The following is a 22231-nucleotide window of genomic DNA, read 5'->3' as shown; positions in this document are numbered from 1 at the left end:
AGCCAGGGTGCGAGTCATGCGAGCCACGGTTTTAACGTGAAAAAAAATATTAAATAACGAATATTACTATCCCACTGCAGCGACTACCGTCCAAATACCAGTACAAATATAAAGCGATACTACACACCAAACATCTAGTAAAGAGATTTAAATAAATTTATCAGTGAAAGAGGGAGAGTGTGACAGTATTGTGTGCGCACGCTGACCTGTACGGCAAACAGGTTTTCTACTGTACAAATAACTGTACAATATCGCTGTTTATTATATGGAGAAGAGTGTTTTACTGGGAACTAAACCACTCGTAGATTCCATACGCCACTTCATCCGGGACCCGAGTGGCGTATTTTCCGTATGTCACCTTTGTGAGTGTCGTATCGTTCAATGAAGTTACGATTCCCGCCTTTTGCCTTTGTTGAATTGGTTTCTCCATATAATAAAAAGAACATTACACGTTGGCTCGAGGATATGAATTTTATGTTCTCGTGGCAAGAACAATATCTCACGAGTGAGCGAAGCGAACGAGTGAGATATTGTTCTTGCCACTTGAACATAAAATTCATATCTTCTCACCACCGTGTAATATCCTCTATATATTTTCACTCGTTGTTTGTATTTTGACTGCCCTACAGGCTCGTCAAAATACGACACAACTTGTAAAAATATACCGCGATACTACACACCAAAACATCTTATAAGATATATATGAATAACGCTGTATAAAAAAGTAAAGCTGTATTATAATATATACATGATTCGAGTTACATTAGTTACATGTAGCGACGGTTTTAATTTCATAGATGAGTCTAAAAAGTGAATATATTTAAGTGCGTGACCGTATTTATTTCGTTTTATTTATTTATTTATCTATTTATTTAGTTTTTTAAGATTTTGAATATCATTTTTTGAAAGGAGTGCAAATTGCGAAGAAACCTAAGTAAAACGATTTATCCATTGGCATAGTCAAGGTTCAGATACTGACATCAATACTGTATTGATTAGATAACACTATCAAAGTCACGCATTCTTTGTAGCCTTTAGAACGCGGTGGAGACAGAGACGTTCTTTGTTGTTCTTTGTGTTCTTGTTATTGTTGCTGCTACTCACAGCTTGTTCACAATTTCCCTTCAATTTTAAAAAGTACAGTAGAATCCCGATGTTTTGGAGCCCCCGATTTTTAAACTTTCTATTATTCGAAGCAATCTTTTGGTCCCACTAGCAAAAGAGAGTCAAAAAAAAGTTAGGAGAAATTTACCCTCATCCCTATATATCTCGAACCATTTTTCGTTTCTCTGGGAGGTTCGAGAAATCGGGAATCCATTGTATATACAACTCGAACTGACTTACTCTCTTGACTATTTTTTAGGTTTATTTTATTTAGTTAGTTGGTTACGTACTAGCAAGGTGAGTGTCTTGCTTTGCAGAGTGTTGAAATATCTCGTTTTAAAAGTAGATAGGAATAAAAAAGATCACTTCGCAAATGCAACAGGCTTCATTTTACCGAAGAGAAGTTTTTGAACATATAAACTGAAAACCGATGAGCCCGCCGTCCTTGATGACGTTTTTGAGAGAGGAGGCGGGTGAGATCGTTTTCAAATTATGTTAAGTTTTCAAGTCTATTTCTTTCTTTTGCTGTTCAGTCAAAGGTGTTTCGATTAACAGTGTCATTCCAGTTTTGTATGGGCAAATAAAAGAATTCCTGGGCAATTTTCCCATGCACTGAAAACGAGGGCAAAAGAAGAATGCTCTTTTAATCCAGGACTTCTGTATTGTCCTGTTAGGGCCTTCTGTTGTGGCTTGGATATTACCCTCTGATAATTCTTTCTTACAGGTGGCGCATTCAGCGTCTTTTTTAGATGTTCCTTTGTTTATTGTATATTTTTGTTCATCTTCTGGGGGACAAGTCACTTTAGATAGTGGGACGTTTTCTGGGAATGCCTCAATTATTTTTTTCCGCTGTTGATCAGTGAATTTTAGCTGGTACATAATCGGCTGCTCTTTATCAAATTTGAACAGATTGTGGAAAATCCACATCAGGTGGTGACATTCCTTTCTGCACCAAGCAGATGAAGAGATGGAAGATTCCTTTTTGAGGCAAATCTCTTCTAGATACCCCATTGTATCAAGCACTTTAAAAGTGAAGCTGAACATGGAGGAATCACAATGAAGTAGATCCATGTGAACTCTTTCAACCTTGTCTTGGAATAATTTCTTTTGTTTTTGGTCACGTGTCCATCGTTTCTTTTCTTAATTTGCTTACTCTTCTGTTTTGTTTGATTTTTTCTGTCAGCCCTGTGAGTGTCTTTTGTGTTAATTTTAAACTGATGCTGTGCATTTGCGATGTCGTCAGCTTCTAATTCAAAGTCACCATCGATCATATCCTCTGCCTTCTCCACGATTTGTTGAATTGCGTCGGCCGACGCTTCCCCTGCTCTAGCCATACTAACGGATTGTTTCTCAGAGCGGTCTGCCGCGGAAGGGCCACGACCTACTGTTTTTAGGCCAAGGGATTGTCTCTTTTTTTCTGCAGCCTCCAAAACAGCGCTTGCGCATTCCGCGGTTACCACGTCCAGCAGACTTTTCCTATATCCGGAGGCATGCAAAGACTTGGCATTTGCCACCTCCGCAGAGGATGTTTCGCTGGACGACTGCGTGCGGCACCATTTCTGCCAGCGTGCTTTCCTTCGCCACCACCATGCCTTAAAAGACTTCATTTTTTTGACGTTTGTTGCTTTTTTTTCGATCAGTTTTTCGAGTCTTTTTTCCTGCAAAGAGGTAGGGGAATTGTACGCATCCATCATTATTGGTTTGAACTGATCTTTACTTTTGTGGTCGCTAAAATAAACGGAATTACGGTTGATGTCTTGTTTGAAATGAAAGAAGTCTGATATGGTCTTGTTTTTGACGTCTTCCCCCTTTGCCATGCAAAGACCTCGCCACAGAGCACCACCTTCATCACCGACGCATGATTTGGGATCCAGTCCCCATCCTAAGACCTTTTCAGTATCTCTGTCATATTCGCCAGCCACTGTTGGGAGAACTTTGTTAATGGCCGCATCAAAAGACTGCACCATTGTTTTCACGTTATCTGAATTTTCACCGGGTTTGGCTGCAAACATGCTGACTAATTTGACATTGCGTCTCAAGATGGGATCGTATGTGGTCATCTCAATTTCTGTGTAATTTTTTGCGCGGCTTTCGCAGCCATCGAGGCTTACTGGTTCGTCAACAATGCCAAGACTAATGATTGCACCTAATCGCACCTTCTGCTCAGACGAAAGAATGACATAATCGTCGCCAACACACACAATTAAATTTTCATCTAAATTTCTAGCAATAAAATCGTCCTTAAGCAATCGAACAGCTTCTATTTCCGATCCTCCAGGTCTCTTTTTCTTGTTGATGGTACTCTGTATATACTGAAGATGTCTTTTGTTGCTGTATTTTAAAGCTATCTCGTTCACCTCGTCTCCTTCTTTACCACTAAGTAAGGCCTCACGTACAATGTCCAATTGTAGTTGACCTGCTGATTTTGTAGGTTTTATACGGAGAATGTTTTCCAGTTCCTCCTTAGACGGTTAATCTTCTTCTTGCTTTGGAGAGTAATTGTGTTCCTGTAAATAGATTACTGTCATTTTTTGTGGCACCGGTCGTTTTCAATATATTTTCTTGCTGAGCAATGCTTTTTAATGGCTTCACAGTGACAGTGCACGCAACGCTTAGATCGATTAAAATCGACTTTGTTTGGAGACTTTTGAATTTTTAAATATGCGCACTTCTTGTTTGCGCATTCTAAGGAACCGAGACACAATCAAAGCGTCCTTCGCCCACCCTTACAAAACCCCGCTCTTTTGCATGGTTGTGCTCTACCCCACTTCCAGTTGTCTACAACCACCGACAAAGGCTCCGCGTCATTGTATTCCACTTCATACTTTGCAGAACCTTGAGGAGCCGGAGGAACGTTCTTCACCTGAACCGGCTTGAGTTTGTCAGTTTCGTCTTGGTTGGCATACAGTCTACGTCCCTCTCTTAAAACGCTGATGTCCATATTGTCGTGGCTATTTCTACCAATAAATACAAAAGATCATTAACACTTCAGGAAGAAAATTCTTTCAGAAGCATGGATTTTTGATAAACTACCACGACTATTTTCATATTTTATCATAATTACCCCCACTAACACATATGCAGCCATTTACTCTACCCCTCCCAAAGAACAAAATCACAACGTTTATTTTCATGCGCACTTTTGTAATGGTCTCGAGGGCATTTCTCTGATTTCAGTCACCTGACGTCTTGAACTAATTCGTTTTTTGTATTGTTTGTTTGTCAGTAAAAAAATTCAGCTTAGTTAAATGGCACCCTCAAGTCCTTAAGTCGTTACAATAACTAATGAAGAACCTAAAGCTAGTGTTTTTCTTTGGTGCGAGACGAGGTCAATCTATGCATACTTTTATCAAAACAGAACACCATTAACCTAAACCAGAAGAACTGAACATGCAGCCAACTCTCTATTACATCAAGAAAAGAATGATAACGTACTCATCGTCAGATAGCTTTTGCTTTGCGGGTGACCCGTGGGCTTGCTCTTTAGGTCTTTTAACTGGTGGTAGACGTGGCTTTTGAGGCGTGTTGTCATTGGAACTAAGTCCACTTACGCTGGCTATTAATTCTTCAATACTGTCATCCTGTTATAATAAAAAAGAACCGGCGTTTAGCTTGACTTCTGCTACTCTCTCGAACAGCGGCTCGTAATGGAGCCCAAAAGAACATATAACTCTATATTTTTGTGTGTTTAAAAATTTCGGAATCTTAGCCGACATGACAATTATACATGCTCGGCTTTAAGTTACAATTAAAAGCGGAGCTACTTATGGACATAATTAAGCGTAAGGGAAAAAGAGGATTTTTTCCTTGGATAAGAAACTGCTGGTCAGCTGTCAACTACTCATAACATGGATGTCCAATATCAAAGAGGTACCTACGGTAATGGTGCTACTCTCTTATTTTTCAAGGCATTGGGTTGGGCGCACGGACGGACGAACGGACGTACGGACAGTCACGTGACAATCAAAATTATTCATTATGGATGGGTTACCAAATTTTCTAAAGTAATGAGGCTCCACTAGCGCGCCTTCGGCGCGCTGGAGTCTGCTAATAGCATCTGGGTGAGAGGGCACAACGTAAATTAGTGATCACCTGGGTCTTACTTTAAAAGCCAATAAGAGGTACTGCGTCGCGAAAGGAATCATGGAGGAGGAACATTGGGACAGTAGTTTTGTTCTGTGTTCAGTCAGTATACAATCACTTACAGATGAAATACGCTGTCTCTTCCTAGTGGGTTGCTTAAGGGGTGAATCGACCTCAATGCCATCGTCGGAACTTATTTCAACCACACTCTGATCACTGGTATCCCCAACTGTCGTGTTTATTTCCAGCTTGCATTTCTAAATCCAAAAAAAGGCAAGGGCTGTATAGGTAAAGTGTTGCAGTTCTGTATCTTCTGGTCATAGAGTCATCTCGAGTGGTATGTCATATTATAGCACAAGGATAATTTGATTTTTGCTGTGTACGAAGTAGCCTTTGGACGAGGAGTGTTCATGCAAAAATATTAAGTCGCATAATACGAGTAACAACAAGTCATTGAACTGCAGTTTTGTGAGCGTGACTACGGACTCACATGATTTACGAGCACAGCTAAACACGTGAGTAAATTCCTCCTACATACCTTTAACAACTCGTCTTTTGGAGCCGCCTTTTCTTCAGTTATTTCAATGTCTGATCCACAAGAAGATGTGTCATCAAAGATTTTTCTTTCTCTCCATAAACTCGTTCCGAGGTTGTATTCTTCTGTAGATTCCCACCCTTCCATTTCTTGATTTTTTCCTCCCTTGGGTATCTGAAATTAGACACAACAGAATTAGCTTTTCAGTGTATATACCGCTAATGCCGTTCATTTGATCTCCACCTCGCCTCTTCCCACTTCCTCCGAGAATAAGTCCCAGCCCACCCCCCCTTCCCCCTCCAAAGAGAGGCAGAACCAAGAAGATTACGTGGCTAGAATTAGCAGTTACCCTTAAAATTGTACCTTTGTTGTCGTTGTCCTTTTGGCTTTAAAAGTTTTACTGGACGACTTTTTAGTTTCTTGAGCGCTTTCTTGCCGTTTGATTTTACGGAAAAAACTACATGTACGTTGCTCAGAATTTCCCCTGGAAGATTTCACCGCCGTTGCATAGCTTGACGCCTGAAACAAATGAGAAAAGGTTGAGTAACGCAGCAAAACCGAATGTTTACGATAAAACAGTCTTGAACATAACCCAGTGACCAACTATCACATTAAAAACTCTGTCTGAAATTTAAACAAATCTTCATGAGTGAAAACGGTGTGCTGGAAGAAATTTCAATGTTAGCCTAATTGATTGTTTGTCAGAAATTGTATATTACAGGTCAAATCTGAACATGAACCCAAGTTCTGAAATGAACCCAGGCACATCTGTTTACATTATGTATAGCACATGAAAGTAACCAACTGTACCCTTTGCTTGGGCTTCAATGCGACGTAGTGATTACCACCGTGTCCGAAGTAAAGAGTGCCGACTGAGGGACCCAGCTGAGGCTCCACAACTTTAACGAAATTGTCATCCTGTAAGATAAAGTGTAAACAAAACAACTTATTACTCCTTAGTTAAAAACTTTAAACTTTCGTTGTCTAAAAACAATGGGAACAAACAATGTGAAACATTAGATGACAACAATTTACCCCATGCACCGTAATAATCATAATTTTGTAGTGCATCACGTCTGCAAAGGCGCTAATTACTAAAGAATTAGCATAACTCTTTTGCAGGATCTTCAATGCTTCTGACCACACGGCAGGCACCTTTTTACCACCCATATCGACTTCACACAAGAAAGCCAAGCGGTCATTTCCCTGGTTCTATTAGGAAAAACAAAAAACAAAACAAAACAAACCAAATGCCACAAAACTTCGCGCAAGAGACTTTTCAGGTCGTTTTCTAAACTATAAACTATTCATTTCTCCTAAAAAATGTCTGCCTTATAGCCTTTCAGTGTGCACAGTAAGAAAAGTATGATACCCAATACGTTGCTTTTCAGATGCTTTGTCACGAACATCGTGACAATGTACACGCAGCACCTATGAATTGAACCTCTGAACTGGGAGGCAAGGAAAATTAGGCTTAAAAAAATAAATATAGATAATCATAGAGGAAAAAAATGAGCTCCAGTGTATAATGAAAAGAAAGACTGGGGCTAGGGCTCAATTAAGGAATGGAGGTTAACAAGAAAAGAATGATGTAAAAACTAATTACCAGAAAAATATTTCATTTCACTCCATTTGTGTTTAATTCTCTTGACCAGATGTCATTGATGTCATCATCTGTTGTCTGTCACGCAATCACTAAGACAATGGTAAAATAACTTACGTCAAACTAATGGCGTTCCAGATAATCAAAAATGAGGTTGTGCAAGATCCCCGACTTACATCCCAACTGAAACGCTGCAGCCCGATAGAAACAGCTTCCATCACCGGGAGGATTAAAAGCAATTTAAAAACCTTCTTCTTCTATCCTCTGCTGAAGTTCCATTTCAATTTCAATTTTCTATTAAACAAACCCCAAAAAGTAACATTTACAGTTGACAAAAGAATACTTTTACGTTTCGCAATGTTAACCTCGTCTAAGGCTGTGCTGAAAGTGTTCGAGAAATGCAACTAATACGTCAATAAAATGCTTTGTATCTGAATCTCACTTACCTCACTTGAATGATTTCAGAAGTAAATGCTACAAAAACACTTTCTACCTCTCCTGATAATTAATTCCGACTGGAACGAAAAAATCCACTTCCTTGGTTCTCTGTAATAAAAAATAAATATACATTTATATCGCGCCATTTTCCACTAATTGTCCATGGCGCTTTACAATACTTTAAAATTAAAATCCTAATTCTTTAAAAACCTAAAATCCTAAATCCTAAAAGTTAAAATCCTAAGAATTAAATACGCTATATAATACAATTAGGCTACAAATAAAAAGTAAAAACTACAAATCAAATGCACGCTTAAAAAGATAAGTCTTAAGATTAGCCTTAAAAACTGCCTCTGATGATGAAAGTCTGATCTGGAGGGGTAGTTTATTCCAGAGCCTTGGTGCCGCCACGGAAAAAGCCCTTTCACCATACGTTTTAAGATTTGCTCTAGGCTCATCAAGCAACCTGTTGTTTGAAGATCTTAGTGTCCGACCAGAAATGTTAAATCGCAGTAGGTCTCTAATGTAATCAGGGGCCAGTCCATTCAGAGCTTTGTAAGTTAACAACAATATTTTGAAAATAATCCTAAAATGAACTGGCAACCAATGTAAGCTCCTTAGTATTGGTGTGATGTGTTCCTGCCTTCTAGTCAAGGTAACAAGGCGAGCTGCTGAGTTCTGTACAAGCTGAAGTCTATTAATCAGATACTTTGGGAGACCGTACAGTAGGGCGTTACAATAGTCCAAACGCGATGTTATGTAAGCGTGAACAATAGTCTCAGTAGTACTCTGGGATAGGTATCGCCTAATTTTAGCTATACTACGAATGCGGAAAAATGCGCTCTTGCAGGTTATTTTAACGTGTTCTTTGAAATCCAAACATTGATCGAATGCAACTCCTAAATTCCTGGCCTGTTTAGTAGACTTGATTACTTCATCACCAACTCGTATATAGTCGAGGGGTGGTCGTGGACGATATTTAGAACTAATAACCAAAAGTTCAGTCTTATCCCGATTTAACTTAAGTTTGTTGCGCAGCATCCAGTCCCCAATGTCCTTAACACATAATTCTACTGCCATCTTTGAGCTTGATAGATGATTAGGACAGTTGGACGTAAACGACAAGTACAACTGTGTGTCATCTGCATAGAGATGAAACGGTATGCTATGGTTTTCTTCCTGGCAATTTTAGACGTGAATTTAGCCTGGTTGGATCTCACGTGGTTATAAGACGGCAAGAGCTCAGTAGTCTTGAAGTGTTCCAACCATGCTCAAAACAGGCTAAGCATGGGTCTACCTGTTTAGTTCTTCCCTCGAAACCTTTTGTCATGGATTTGACAGTGCATTTTGATATATCTTCAAATCTAGGACCTGAATCTAACCAAGAAATTACCTCAAGGTCGGTTGGATTATATCATCATTCGTTTCGGTCGCCACAACTTATTACATATTCAAGAAGTGAGTTGTTATCAGTGCGGCGTTTTTCGCCGGCTCGTTTGCCTTTTTATCTGGTTTCGGTCTTAAAGGATTTCAGTTTGCTTCGGACAAGAGGATGTAGAGCAGGTGTATGGGCGAAGTCACGAACGAGGCAGAGGAGCATAAGGACGGTTGTTTCAAATCGAAATGATCGTTTTTCGAAATTTGCATCTTTGCTTAATCGCGACAATCTCGTGAAGGTGCAGATCTCACAAGTTGCTAACACCCAGGATACTTCTCACGCGATCAACTTTTGTTTGCTCAATTCCAGGTCAATAAGGAATAAATCTAGCGTACTGAAAGACTTTGTTGTTGACAAGGATATTGATCTTCTTGCTTTGACGGAGACGTGGCTCAGACCTGGAAATATTGATTGTGTTGAGATTGGTGATTTATGTCCCACTGGTTATGATTTTATCCACATTCCACGGGAATCGAGAGGTGGTGGTGTCGGCTTGCTTTTCAAAGAAAGTATGGATACTGAAATGCAAAAATAGTGAGTGGAACACTTCCTTCCAGTCGTTCGAATTCTTGGATGTTCGTTTCAAGAGCTCAAAGATGATCAGGATGATAATTATTTACCGCTCACCGTCATCTGTGCCTTTGTCAACATTTTATCGTGAATTTTCTCTCCTGCTTGAGGAATTGGCCACAGCATCAGGCGAGCTTTTAATTGTCGGTGATTTTAATCTACATGTGGATTCTTCGCGTGATGTCAACGCATTGCATTTTTGTGACCTAATAGCGTCTTTCGATCTGAAACAATGGGTGACTACGCCGACTCACACAAGTGGTCATATCTTGGATTTAATCATTACTAGAAATCAGTGTAAACTTATAGACAATGTTATGGTTCATGACCCTTTGATTATGCTGAATTCAATGACACTATCATGAATTCGTCCTTGTTTGATGAATCACGGCGTGATTTGGATTCGTTAGTTGATTCCTATCATCGGGTCTTGAAGTCCACCCTTGATGTTTATGCCCCCGAAAGGACCCGTGAGGTAGTTCTTCGTCCCTGTGCGCCTTGGTATTCAACTGACATTAGTGTTCAAAAGAACATAAGGAGGAAGCTCGAACGTAACTGGCGACGTACAAGATTACCTGCAGATAGAGAACGGTATGCGTTTCAGAACAGTGTTGTCAATGACGTGATTGTCTCCGCGAAGCACACATTTTATTCATCAGTGATCCAGGAAAACTCAGGGAACTCTGGACTTCTTTTTAAGACAATAGAGAAACTTCTGCACTCCAATCCAGTCCAGCGTTATCCATCTGGAACTAATAACTGTTCTCTGTCCGAATCATTCGTTGAATATTTTAGTGACAAAATTGTTAAAATCCGCAATGATCCGTAATGTGCCAAGGAAGAACGCGGTAAAGGAATGGGGTCTAATATACACTTTTGTCCGAGAGAAACTGGGTTTGAAAACGATCAAAAATGGCGGATGGACTCATGAATAAGTAGTATGGTATGATATATCTCATATACACACTAATTTTTTTTATTTTATTTAGTTTTTCATTTTTGATTTTTGATTTTTGATTTTTCATGACTCGCATGACTCGCACCCTGGCTCGCATGGCTCACATATTAGTACAACTCGGGATCTTGGGGAGCTGAAGATGCTGAAAAGATGGCCCGCTGACCGAGTAAACCTGAGAATCGGGAGGACCGTGGAAGACTGGGAAGTGACGTCACGCGTGTGTTAGCGACACTCCGTTCCTTGACAACAAATCTTCAGTGAAATAGATGTAATATCACTTGCTAAAATCTCGTCTTATCGAAATGGGATAGTGTACATAGCAATGTGGTCTCTATGGCTTCCATTTTGACTTCAATTGATGGTCATATCTGTGTGAATTAACAGCGAGGTAACGCGGGATAGAAACGACGCCAGTGCTGATTTTCGTTGATCGAGTTTGGTTGCACTGACTGCAGAACGATTTACAATAATGAGTCACGCAGATCCAGGGTAAGTGTTTTCTTTTTTCTTTTTTTTTAAATAAAACATTTGGCGGGTTGGGGAAATCATGTAAATGCAAGAAGAAGTGTACGTTTACACTCAAACTTGGTAAGCTTCAATTAAGCTTTTTGATCTTCATTGATCAGTAGAAAACCGCATGGCTCCCTCGCACCTTCGGCAGAATTTTTACTGCGAGCAATAAACATTGGTATAAATTGGCATCTTGGATCTCATCGATCAATGGAAAAAGTTTTTTATTCTTTGAGTAACTTATACGGCGGCCGGCTTTCGTATAAGCTTGTGAAAGGTGTTAAGAATAGCCTTAGGGCATATGTGGAAACTTATATGATAATATGCAGTTTCGTTATCATTTAAATTAGGATCATACTCGCCTCATTAGTCTAAGTGAAACTTACATCTTGTTGTTGTTGCATAGGTTTGATTTTGGTTAATTTCCTCTTCTGTGTGTGAGTAGTTCAAGAGGGGTTAATGAGTTACATATCTTCGATTGTTTAGTTTCTGTTTCATCAATTTGGACGGAGTGGAGTACCATTAAGGGAGTAATCGCGCGAATAATTTCAAAATCAAATATATATTATTATAAATAGCTAACTTGTATTTCATGCATGGTATAACACAGAAAGGATATTGTATTATTGATAAAATTACTTTGAATGTATAAATTATTGTTGTAAAAATTACTACAACAAAATTCTTTCATCTTATTGGCTATTAACAGGCCCTAAGCTATTCCAGCATTTATAAACAGTTGATGTACCACACCTTTGTTATTCCTGGTAAAACTCTTTCAAGGATCCATCTTCTCGGATCTTTGAGGATATCTTCATGGATCTTATCCAGAATATCAATCAAGATCCTTAATTAATTAAAGAACCTTGCCAAGATCGTTAGGGATCTTTAGTTAGGGATCTTCATAATTCTTGCAAGAGCACTGGCAGAGCACGGCACCAGTATTGCAGAGGTCATGGGTTTGAATACCGTTCAGGCCTGAATTTTTTCGGGCTTTGATTTCACAACTGCTTTAAAGTTGTGTGCATAGCTGCAATGATCAATCATATCTTCATATCATTCTCAACAGTCTATATATAGCAACTTTCATATATTCACTTGTATTCTTCATGGTCTGTGGGTGTATTATAAACTCACAAAGTAGGCAGCTCCCAGTTGGCTTGATAGCTTAGTAGGTAGAGCACTGCACCAGTATCACAGAGGTCATGGCTTCAAATCCCGTTCAGGCCTGAATTTTTGGGGGGGTTTTAATTTCATAACTACTTAAGTTGTGTGCATAACTGTGATCATTAATCATATCTTCATGTCATTCTCCGCAGTTCAAATATATGAACTTTCACACAGTGTATATTCACTTGTAAAAAATATTAGGTCACCATGCTCATTCAAGAGAAAATGAGCATTTTTATCTGTGCTGTATGTGTATATCTCTTATTGTACATGCTCTAATGACATGAAAATTGTGTGCAGTAGGGATGCGCAATGCAATTTTGAAGAATCACCGTAAGAGGTTTCTGGAGAGCCTTTTTAAATGCTTTTGCCCAGACCCTGCTTATTTTGGGTTGAAGATACTAATACAATAATTGATTGACTGTGTTATTGAAACTCTAAGCAAAACGGATGTAAATTTTAGAGAAGGTAACCTTTAAAGATATCATGCAGAGAGCTTTTGCACAACAACATGGATCTACAAATGTACAGTACATGCATGCTGTGAATCTTGAGTCCAAAGTCGTTCTCTATCTTTTCTGGGTTCCAAACCAGGATGTTGACATGTCCACTTTTTCCTTATTTATCACTTTCATTTGCTACAGCTGTATGATTGTGTGTAGTAGAATTCTGGCAACTTGAAGAACAGTGTAGTTCAGATAACATGTACAGTAACTGAATTTAAGATAACCCAATTGTTTTGTTGGTACTTAGTGCATTTTGATGACCTGCTCTCTTGACTTCTAGTCCTTTAGCTGCCTACAACAGCTTGCAGGATAAACATCTTGCTGGATATTTTTCCAACTCTCGAATGAAGAAGCATTTGAGAAAGTCAGGATTGGTAAGATTTATTATATAGCATATGGCAAAAAGTAGGGACTGGTATAATGGGTAAAATTGTTTAGCATCCTTTGGCTCAGCAAGCCTTTTGTGAAGTTGAAAATAAAATAGGTACTAGCAAACAAACATGTATGTTGCTATGAATAGCATTTTGATTTCATGAAACACAAATTATGTAGATTACGTTTTACTTAACTGTCTAATTCATCAGACAAAAAGGCAGCTTGTAACTTCTTGACATTGCACTGTAGTTTACTCTCATGACATATGCACTGTACCATTCAATAGATCAGACAAAGTTTATTTTCCATTTTATAAATAAATTTTGAGTAGTATTGCTTTTATCCTATTCCAAAAGGTGACCAGGAAGGGGAAGATTATTGATGAGAAGACATACAGACTCAACATGGCCAAAAAAGAACACAGAAAACATGTCCGTGATCTTTTAGCAACTGCTATTGTTCACAAGACCTTAGATATGGAGGTGCATATTATATAGCACAGCTTTAGATTAAAAACTATGTTTGAGTTAAGTGTAACTCATCAAGAAGCAAACCAAAATATACATGTTATTGGCATAAGCCGAAAATGCAAATTTCATTTTAAATGTTTAAACAGTGTAAGGTTGTGGATTTGAGTGCTACCTGAAGGTCAAAGAGTTTTCAGATTTACCTCTTAATTATATTCCCCAAGTTCCCTTCAAGAGCTGTCATATTCAGAAGGGAATTTATTTCTTTGATTTGCTTTGAGCACATATTTTCTCTTATTTATTTCTTTAGATTCTACATTACTTTTCTAAGAGCTGGTCTCAATTCACTTAAATATTGCTATGTGAATCAGTGATTTTGAGTAAAGCTGAATTATTTTCAAATTGAAGTACTTTGTCTTGTGACGCTTAACAAACCTCATCTAAAAATTGTATTACATACTCATTACATATGCATGGTGGACATTTCTTGGTTGTGAATCCTGTTTGCTTTGTCTTGTAGAGGATGCGACAGTATGAGATAAGAAAAAAACTTGATGAAGTTTACAAAGTGGAATTGGTCAGAAGGGTCAAGGTACATAAAGCCTATTAATTTTATGAAAAGTAGTATTAAACAGTTCCTTTGATATTTATTATCAGCAGCGAAAATAACTAATAGATGCTGATTTCTTGATTGAAAGGATGTAATTTCTTCTTAAATTTTGCTGTCAGTAATATTAATCATTTTCAGTGAGGTCTGCAATTTATTTGTTTATTTGTTTGTACAACTTGACATCAGTCCACAATGACAGTTTGGAGCATTTGACAGTTAGTGATCATTTATATAAAATTGTGACATGTACAGCATTTACTCATAGAATTTACAAGACTGCAAGCAGCTCCTTTTGCTCTAAAATCTGCAGGGTAGAATGTAAAAACTGAGTGAACAAGCATGATATTTGACAGGGCTCGAAAAAACCCCTGTCCGGTCGTCTGGAACAAGTAGATTTTCCCTTCGGGCAAGTAACTTTCTCTCCTTACTTGCCCCATGGGCAAGGACCCAGACAAGCCGTTTGCCGACTATGTTTCTGATAACAATTTTGAGAAGAAAAGGAAAATTTTAGACTCAAGGGTAATCAAGTGTTTAGATGAAGCTTGACGAAAATTACAATTTATAGTGCTGTTTTGTTGATTGCGTGACGTGCACTCACGGCTCAGAAGTGGTTGCCTAGCATGTGATCAAAACCTGCCCCAATCAAATTTCTTTCCAGGATTAAAAGTAGCTGTGTTCGGCACAAAAACGCTGTGTCTATTTCTTAAAATTTTAGCAATTTTCTGGGAGTATTTTCCAGCTTCTTGGTACAAAACTTAACTCAACAACGATGAATTAAAGCTGTAGAAATTGTATGCAAAAAGAAGCTGCATATTTCTACTGCGAAAATGAAGCCAGCATTTTTGATGCTAAAATCCAGGTAAATCTCTGTTTTCGGCGAAACATGCAAGTTTGCTAGTGAAAACATACTTGGGCGCCGCCTCACAAAATGAAAAGTATTATATTATTAAAAAGAAATGGATAAGTTAGTCATCAAAATACTTTCAGAGTTCCTGGAAGATGACTTAAAATGCTGTTTCTTTCAAACGAAGATGTTTTCCCTTGACTGAAACTATTTTTCATTCACCGAAATTAAAAAATATGCTCTCACCGGCATTTCAAATTTGACACTGTGCCTGTGTCAAAACTGAAGTGGGAATGCGACTTGTTGTTAATTCTGTGTGTTATAAATTTTTCACGCTTCTCTTCACAATGATTTTGTGGAGCTAGACAAGATGCAGGTGAACATTCAAGGAGTCAAACGCGATCTTTGACGAATTGAACAAACTGATTCAAGATACCCAGGGTGTAATACAGGAACTAGGAAGTAAGTACATGAACAAACAACAACAACTTTGCAAACTTTGTTTCTTCAACTGGGAGGCACTGGCAAAAGATGCTGTGGGACAAAATTTAATTCCTGATAGCATTTTTTTTATCACATTCGAAAATTCCAGGGAAAGTTGAATTTGACGCCATAAAAACATCTGGTGAAGGTAACTACCTCTATCACTCTGCTTCCCTTATAATTGTTGGGAACGAAGATCTCCATTTGTTGTTAAGGCTTCTCACTGCAATCGAGTTGTTTTTACATGCATCTTACTATGCAAGGCATCCAAAATTTCACACTACTTCAATGTGATTATAACAGTTTCATCCATGTTAATTATTACAAACCATACAACTTCATAAAAGCAGAATGAAGAAGTTAAAAGTTGTTGAAGTATTACAATATAATGTATAATGGCGTAAACATGAAAGTGATCAGCACTAAGAGGACTACAGTCAAGATGGTTTTATTACATTAAAACACGCCTGTAGTTTGACTTCCATTTTTGGGTTCATGAATTATTAATGAGTTTGAAAACTTGGGCAAGTAGGGAAGTCACAGCCCCGGGCAAGCAAAATTTGAGAGTTACTTGCCTAATGGGCAAGATGGAATTCAAATATTTTTCGAGCCCTGTTTGAGGGGCATGAATTATAGGCAAGCTGCAAGCCACAAGTAGAGCAGCCATCAGAAGACCAGCAAAAAGAGCAACTGCTCTCACTAGTTTGATACTTATAATGAGTGATACGCTTACTCAATTTTTGTGTTCTTCCCCTTGGATTTTAGAGCAAACAAGAGACTGCTCACAGTCTGAAAATTTAGATTTGTGTTGGAACGCATCCAACCAATTGAATTAAAAAAAAATTATTCACAGTTCCATGAGTCATGAATTTTTGTCAAGTTTCATGGTTCTTACAGTCCCTTTTTTTTAGCAGTTAGATGAGTCCCATGGTCTCAATTTTGCTTCCTGATTCTGTGGAACTCATACTAAGCAGAATCATGATGTTAATCTACTGCAAGCTTTCACGGTGCCTTAATTTCTGAAGCTATGAAAAATATGAAATGTCACATGGTCTTTGATGACCAAAGTCATGCAATCATGTGATTAAATGTCTTAGTACTGGACCGGAAGTTCAAAATCACAGTCTTGATGTAGGGCAAGGGCCTGGCACTGGATTTCAATCCTACTCCTGATCCTTCTTCTGAGTCTGTTGTCCTCCCTTGCAATCAGCTACTTGAATGTGTTTTCCATCTTAAAAGCATGGCCTGTTTCTTTTAGATGTTTACCAACTGTGGTACATGTAATTGTTACTTGTGGTGTTGATATGTTCCTTGAGCTTGGTATTGAATGCTCTAGCTGTTTTGCCAATGTATACTTTTCCACATTCCTTGATCCAATTTGTAGATCATGCCACATTTCTTTGCCTCAGGGGAGGGTCCTTTAGATGTACTTGTTGTGATTGATGGTGTTAAACGGTAGATGGTAGGTGTTAATAAATACCCTGTCTCCTAAGATCCAAGAAGGTTTCTTTGAATTCCCTTGGACATAAGATAGTAGGACACTTAAGAGCACCTCACTTTTTGTTGGTTGGTGAACTTGGATCCCTTTGTTCATCTCTTTGTTTCTCTGGAATTTTAAACAATGATACCATGGTTTGTAAGTTATTGTTGTTGCACAAAACAACCTTCAGATGCTCAAGCTCACATATTGTATTCTCATATAATTCTCTTCTGAGATAACATTGTTAGCACAGTGGAAGAGGGTTTTAGCAACTTAATTTTCTATTTCTTCTTTTCATATCAATCCCATGTCCTGTCACACATCTCAAGGAATCAGCTGATGTTCATTTTATTGTATTCAGTCTTGGGTCATAATTTATCAAAAGAAGACTGTAATATGAACATTTATCATAAGATGTTCTGCTTGTGTACTCCACAAGATCTTTGTCACAATTTTTTTAAAGTGTGCAGGGTTCAGTCGATTTCCTCTCATCTCACTACATGTAATTTTCAAATAATTTTTTTGTGGGTTATTGACCAAACAAGCTTGGTCAATAGAGGGTAAATTTTTTATTATATGGCTTTTGGGGAAATTTTTCCTGCAGGACACAGCAGCTAGTCCATGGCCAAGTGGGAAAGAGAGCACCACCTTGCTTCCATGCTCAAGTCATCAATTATGGTGCAGGATTTGGTTTATCTTGCACTCTCACGGAGCTAGCCATAACATTGTTAATAATAGATTATGTTACTGAGAAGTAAAAACTACATGACTCTATGGGATTATTCTACCATCTTTGTCTCTAAGTTCTTTTCACTTGATTCTTTAATCATGCTCTTTCATTCTTTCTTTATTTGTGTCTTCTCTGTCATTTCCTAAGACAAAAGAACCTGAGTTAAAGGTGAGACCTCAATTCTCTGAATTAAATTTCAACATTACTAAATGTTGCAAGCTTGTGCAGCACTTTCCTGTCATATTTTGAAAGTTGATGGCTGCTGTGCAAGTCTTTCCTTTAAATGTCATATTCTGGGTACTGATTTTAATAACAACACTCTAAATAGGTAATGCTGGCTAACTTACATTGCAGGATGTGCTATCTTGACCATACAGTGCTGGAATCTTCACCAGCTATAAGTTCTACTTGCTAATACCACACCATTTAAGCCATTGAAGTGATCAATGAACTTGTATCACTATGCACAGCATATTGACCCCAGTTGAACTCATTGAGCTCTTTTAAATTTTTCGTTTTAGGAACAGAGAAATAGAAAAGGCGATGAAGACATTCTTCCCCTCCTCTCTCCCAGAGAGAGAACAGCTCAACAAATGCGTAAAGCGCAGCACAGAGAAAGACCAGCTACAGCACCAGCAGCTTTTGCTGAACAGGAGGAGGAGGAAACACATTTGAAACCCTCAGAGATTTACTATGATGATGAAACGCAGAAGATTTATTACAGGGTAATGGTGACATGTTTTATGGTTGAGTGGGACAGCCAGATTGGTCGGACTGGAAATTGGAGATAATTTCTGATCTTGAAGCTAATAATTATGCCAGCTAGTAAACAAGTCATGCACATATAGACTGACAGAGAGGCAAAGACTTTACCTGCTCTAGCTTGATCAGTTGAGAGTGAAGAAAAGTCCATAATTTAATGCTTAATTAATAATTATAGTTCCATTGTGGCCTCTTATAAGTGATGGCTTTTCAAAGTGAAAATCATGGCATGATATGGCATGGCATGGTAGATTAATAGTTGACCTGTCTGATCAGTCAGGAACAGGAAAAAAAAGTCTATATGCCAACTCTCCCAGATTATATGGGAGTCTGCAGATATATCTACCTGATGTCCTGCCCAGATACTAGTTTAAAAGTATTTTAATATGTATTCTGAGCAAGTATTATGACACGTACTTAATTTTTGCTTTCTTTGGTGGTATAAGGTTGATTCAAGTCCACCGCATATGAATGGTTATCTTAAAGATGAAACAGAGGAACTAGGTCCATCTCCATACACCAGGGCCTACCCTGCTACCTACCCTGCCCCGGCCCCTCCCCCATCAGGCACTCCTCGACGCACCAGGACCCTGAGTACACCAAGAAAAGGTGTCAGACTTCAAAGGGTATGTCAAGAAATCTTGTACCTATGAAAAACTGAACTTGATTTTCACACATGCAGAACATTAGGGTTTGAGTAATAAACAAGTGAGAGATGTATGGTCGAACTAACTTATAGACTGCATTTTATTCACTGTGGTGAGGATTAATTAGGGACACTGGTTTGATTGACTTTCTGGTCAACCTTATTTCATTAGACATTGACTATGTAACATGATATTTTCTTTTTTAGAGTGGAAACAATTTGTCACTTTTTAATTTTTTAATTTTTATTTCTATTTTAGTTTCATTATTTGGCCAGAACAGAACCTGCTGTTGCCCGCAGACTACAGGTATTTTTAATGCTAAATAGTGATATATTAAGTATTGGTGTTGTTTAAAAAGGTTTTATTAAAAAGTTCCTAAATAGATTATTTAACCTGTGCAAGCTTATTATTTTCTTTATGTTTTTATGGAAGGTGTAGCTTGGAATTGTATGGACACAGTGAGCACAAACTTGGCTGATGATTTCATATTACATTTTTTAGCTTCAGTCTATGGCAGAAGTGACAATGAAGTTTCTTGGTCCAAGCCTTGTACTCACTAACAGCATGTTTCCAGAAGACAGGTTATCAGAAGTTATGGTTCTTCAGCAGCACTGTGGAGGGAGCACTCTGTGTGTCTTCAGAGAACTACTGCCACCAAATAGTAAGAGATAATCATCAGTCAATTGAAGTCTCTGAGCTGTTTAAAGTTAAAAACCATAGACCAAGCTTTACTGCCAATAACAGTCTTTTAATACCTTCTCAAATGGACATCCTCCGTAAACTGGAGCTTGTACATGTAGATTTTTTTGCAGGGTTTGACTTGTACACCTCTGTTTAGTACATTCTCAGCCTCTGAAAAATTCCTTTCAAGCTTTTTTTTTATCAGTGCATTGAATCCTGTATACATGTACCTGAGTTTGACCTGATATGTATAATGACGACAGCAATTAGCAGGATATCACTCAGTCAAAATAGCTGGGGTTTAGGGATAAGGATTTACATGAAATATTATGGATAAAATTGATAATGAAAGAAATATTCAATTTGATAATAAACAGCCTTCGAAGTGTACTTGTCACATTGTATGCTATCTACATAGTGTGTCTTGATTGTTCCAGAGCATTTAACCTGCATTTTAACCATTTTTTATTTTTTAGCTAATTCTTGCAAAATATAAATATTATGAACAGATGTGAAATGTGAACTTAAGGTGGCTCAAAACAGTTTCCAGCACTTTCCAAGACTTAAATTTTGATGTGTCGTTATAACCACTCTTTATCAGTTAATGCTACAATCATGGTTTCGGAAAACTGCACAATCATTGGTGAGCATGTTGTTAGCATTTTTGTGACACAGTAGGTTACAACAGCAATAGTATGACCTGCTAAAAACACACTTAACTTTGGTTTTGAATATTTATTTATTTCAAAAATGGTTCAGTGAAACACATTTTTTTAGTATGGAATTTTGATAAGCAAGATGAGATGCAACTTTTTTTCAAAGTTTAGAAAAATTCTGTATATGGGGTTCAGAGCCACTTTAATTTTTCAATGTTGTCATTGTCTAAAAATGAGTAGTTGCAGTTTGAAGGAAATAAATTTTCATGGTGAGTTGATCCATGACACAGTTTGTCATGGTTAGTGATCTACGAAACAACTGTGTTACTTTATGATTTTAGCAGCTAGCCTAGCGTACTGCACCTAGTACAGCTAGCCTAGCACATCACCAATTCTTGTCCATTTGTTGAATTCACCTCAGTCTGGAAATTATACTGTCTAATGTTTCATACAAACTCTTGTAATATTGTCACAATTAGCTAGCCTAGCGCACCACCTAGCACAGCTAGCCTAGCACACCACCTAGCACACACAAGTATTAAATATACACAGTTTTTCTTAATGTGTTATTAACCATTTCCATCCATTATACAATGTGTACCTTTTTTAGCTCGGGTGGTTTATTTTGCCATTGCAGACCATATGATTTTCTCTCGAAGATTGTTCTTTTATCCAGCAAAAAATTCTTTGGGATTTCATATTTAGGCAACGGTTGGAAATTTAAAAGTAAGAATTGTCAAGGGTATCATCATACATTGTATGGTCTGAAATGGGGCAGCAACCCACCCAGGCTAAAAAGGTCTATTTTGATGTTTGATTTGTTCATTGGAAAGCAGTACAATTGCTTATTTCATGGAGTTATTAGTCAAAAGGTAGTCTCCTAATGTATGCAGCCATTATTTGGATGGCGAAGGAGGGCAAAGCCTGTGCAACAACCCAAATAATGGCTGCATAAGAGACTAGTCAAAAGGAAGTACAACTATTACTGTGTATTTAGTCAGACTTGCATCACAATGTATATTCTTGAAAGAACTTCTGATCATTGAAAGAACATATTTCTGACTTTCTAAAGGGCAAGAAACTTTTTACTAGTTTTATACAACTTACACTATTTTGGACTCATTTAATGAATTTAACAATTGTTTTCTTTTTCAGCAATCTTTACTTTTATTTCACGGCGACACAGAGGAGCTCCTTTTGGCTTGACATTTTACATTGATGGTATGCAAGACATTCGACTTAGTTCCTGCTGTGAATACAAACACAAGCCTGGCCATATCTTGGGTGGAAAAAATGGTCATTTCCAGTTTGTTGTTGTTGAGGGAGCTGCTCCATGTTACAGGTATAGTGTTTTTGGCATGGACCAATTCATGGCCTGCCAGACTTGTCTGGTACCTTTTAAAATATAAACCAGTTGGTCTTGTTGCTGAAAATCATGTTGATCAGTGGTCAGACTAATGAACTCCACTATCTGTCTTCATTATCAAAGACCTAATGTGAAGTGCTAATGAAACATGATTATATTTAACTTTCTGGATGATGAGAATTAAATGCATACTATAGACATTCTCATTTCTCAGG

At 38.0% G+C, this 22231-nt stretch overlaps 3 protein-coding genes across 4 annotated transcripts in view; 2 read left to right on the top strand and 1 right to left on the bottom strand.

Moving 5' to 3' along the window:
• Positions 1-3802: 3802 nt before the first annotated feature.
• Positions 3803-7495, bottom strand: LOC145495217 (uncharacterized). 2 transcript variants are annotated; one of them, XM_081474805.1, is made up of 8 exons: positions 7443-7495; positions 6758-6934; positions 6533-6640; positions 6086-6241; positions 5726-5896; positions 5310-5444; positions 4540-4685; positions 3803-4061 (listed from the first exon to the last, which is right to left on the bottom strand). In XM_081474805.1, exons 2-8 carry the CDS (start codon positions 6890-6892, stop codon positions 3809-3811), a joined length of 1104 nt encoding a protein of 367 aa, XP_081330931.1. In that variant the 5' UTR covers positions 6893-6934; positions 7443-7495; the 3' UTR covers positions 3803-3808. The 2 variants fall into 2 exon arrangements, with proteins under 2 accessions (XP_081330931.1, XP_081330930.1); XM_081474804.1 differs by lacking the exon at positions 7443-7495 and having other exon boundaries at positions 6758-7324.
• A 2637-nt stretch (positions 7496-10132) lies between these two features.
• LOC145495246 (uncharacterized) lies at positions 10133-10961 on the top strand. Its single transcript, XM_081474845.1, has 2 exons — positions 10133-10362; positions 10841-10961. The coding sequence occupies exons 1-2, from the start codon at positions 10133-10135 to the stop codon at positions 10953-10955; spliced, it is 345 nt and encodes a 114-aa protein (XP_081330971.1). The 3' UTR covers positions 10956-10961.
• Positions 10962-11101: 140 nt separating this feature from the next.
• Positions 11102-22231, top strand: part of LOC145495182 (uncharacterized) — a 36494-nt gene continuing 25364 nt past the window's right edge. The window contains exons 1-9 of the mRNA XM_081474761.1: positions 11102-11218; positions 13196-13289; positions 13647-13772; positions 14278-14349; positions 18426-18629; positions 19113-19292; positions 19572-19619; positions 19815-19974; positions 21806-21992. Coding sequence (XP_081330887.1) covers positions 11199-11218; positions 13196-13289; positions 13647-13772; positions 14278-14349; positions 18426-18629; positions 19113-19292; positions 19572-19619; positions 19815-19974; positions 21806-21992 — 1091 coding nt within the window. The 5' untranslated portion in view covers positions 11102-11198. The remainder of the gene's footprint in view (positions 11219-13195; positions 13290-13646; positions 13773-14277; positions 14350-18425; positions 18630-19112; positions 19293-19571; positions 19620-19814; positions 19975-21805; positions 21993-22231) is intronic.

Source organism: Orbicella franksi, chromosome 8 (assembly GCF_964199315.1).
Source record: "Orbicella franksi chromosome 8, jaOrbFran1.1, whole genome shotgun sequence".
Classification (NCBI taxonomy): domain Eukaryota; kingdom Metazoa; phylum Cnidaria; class Anthozoa; order Scleractinia; family Merulinidae; genus Orbicella; species Orbicella franksi.
This window is presented reverse-complemented; position numbering and strand designations above follow the sequence as displayed.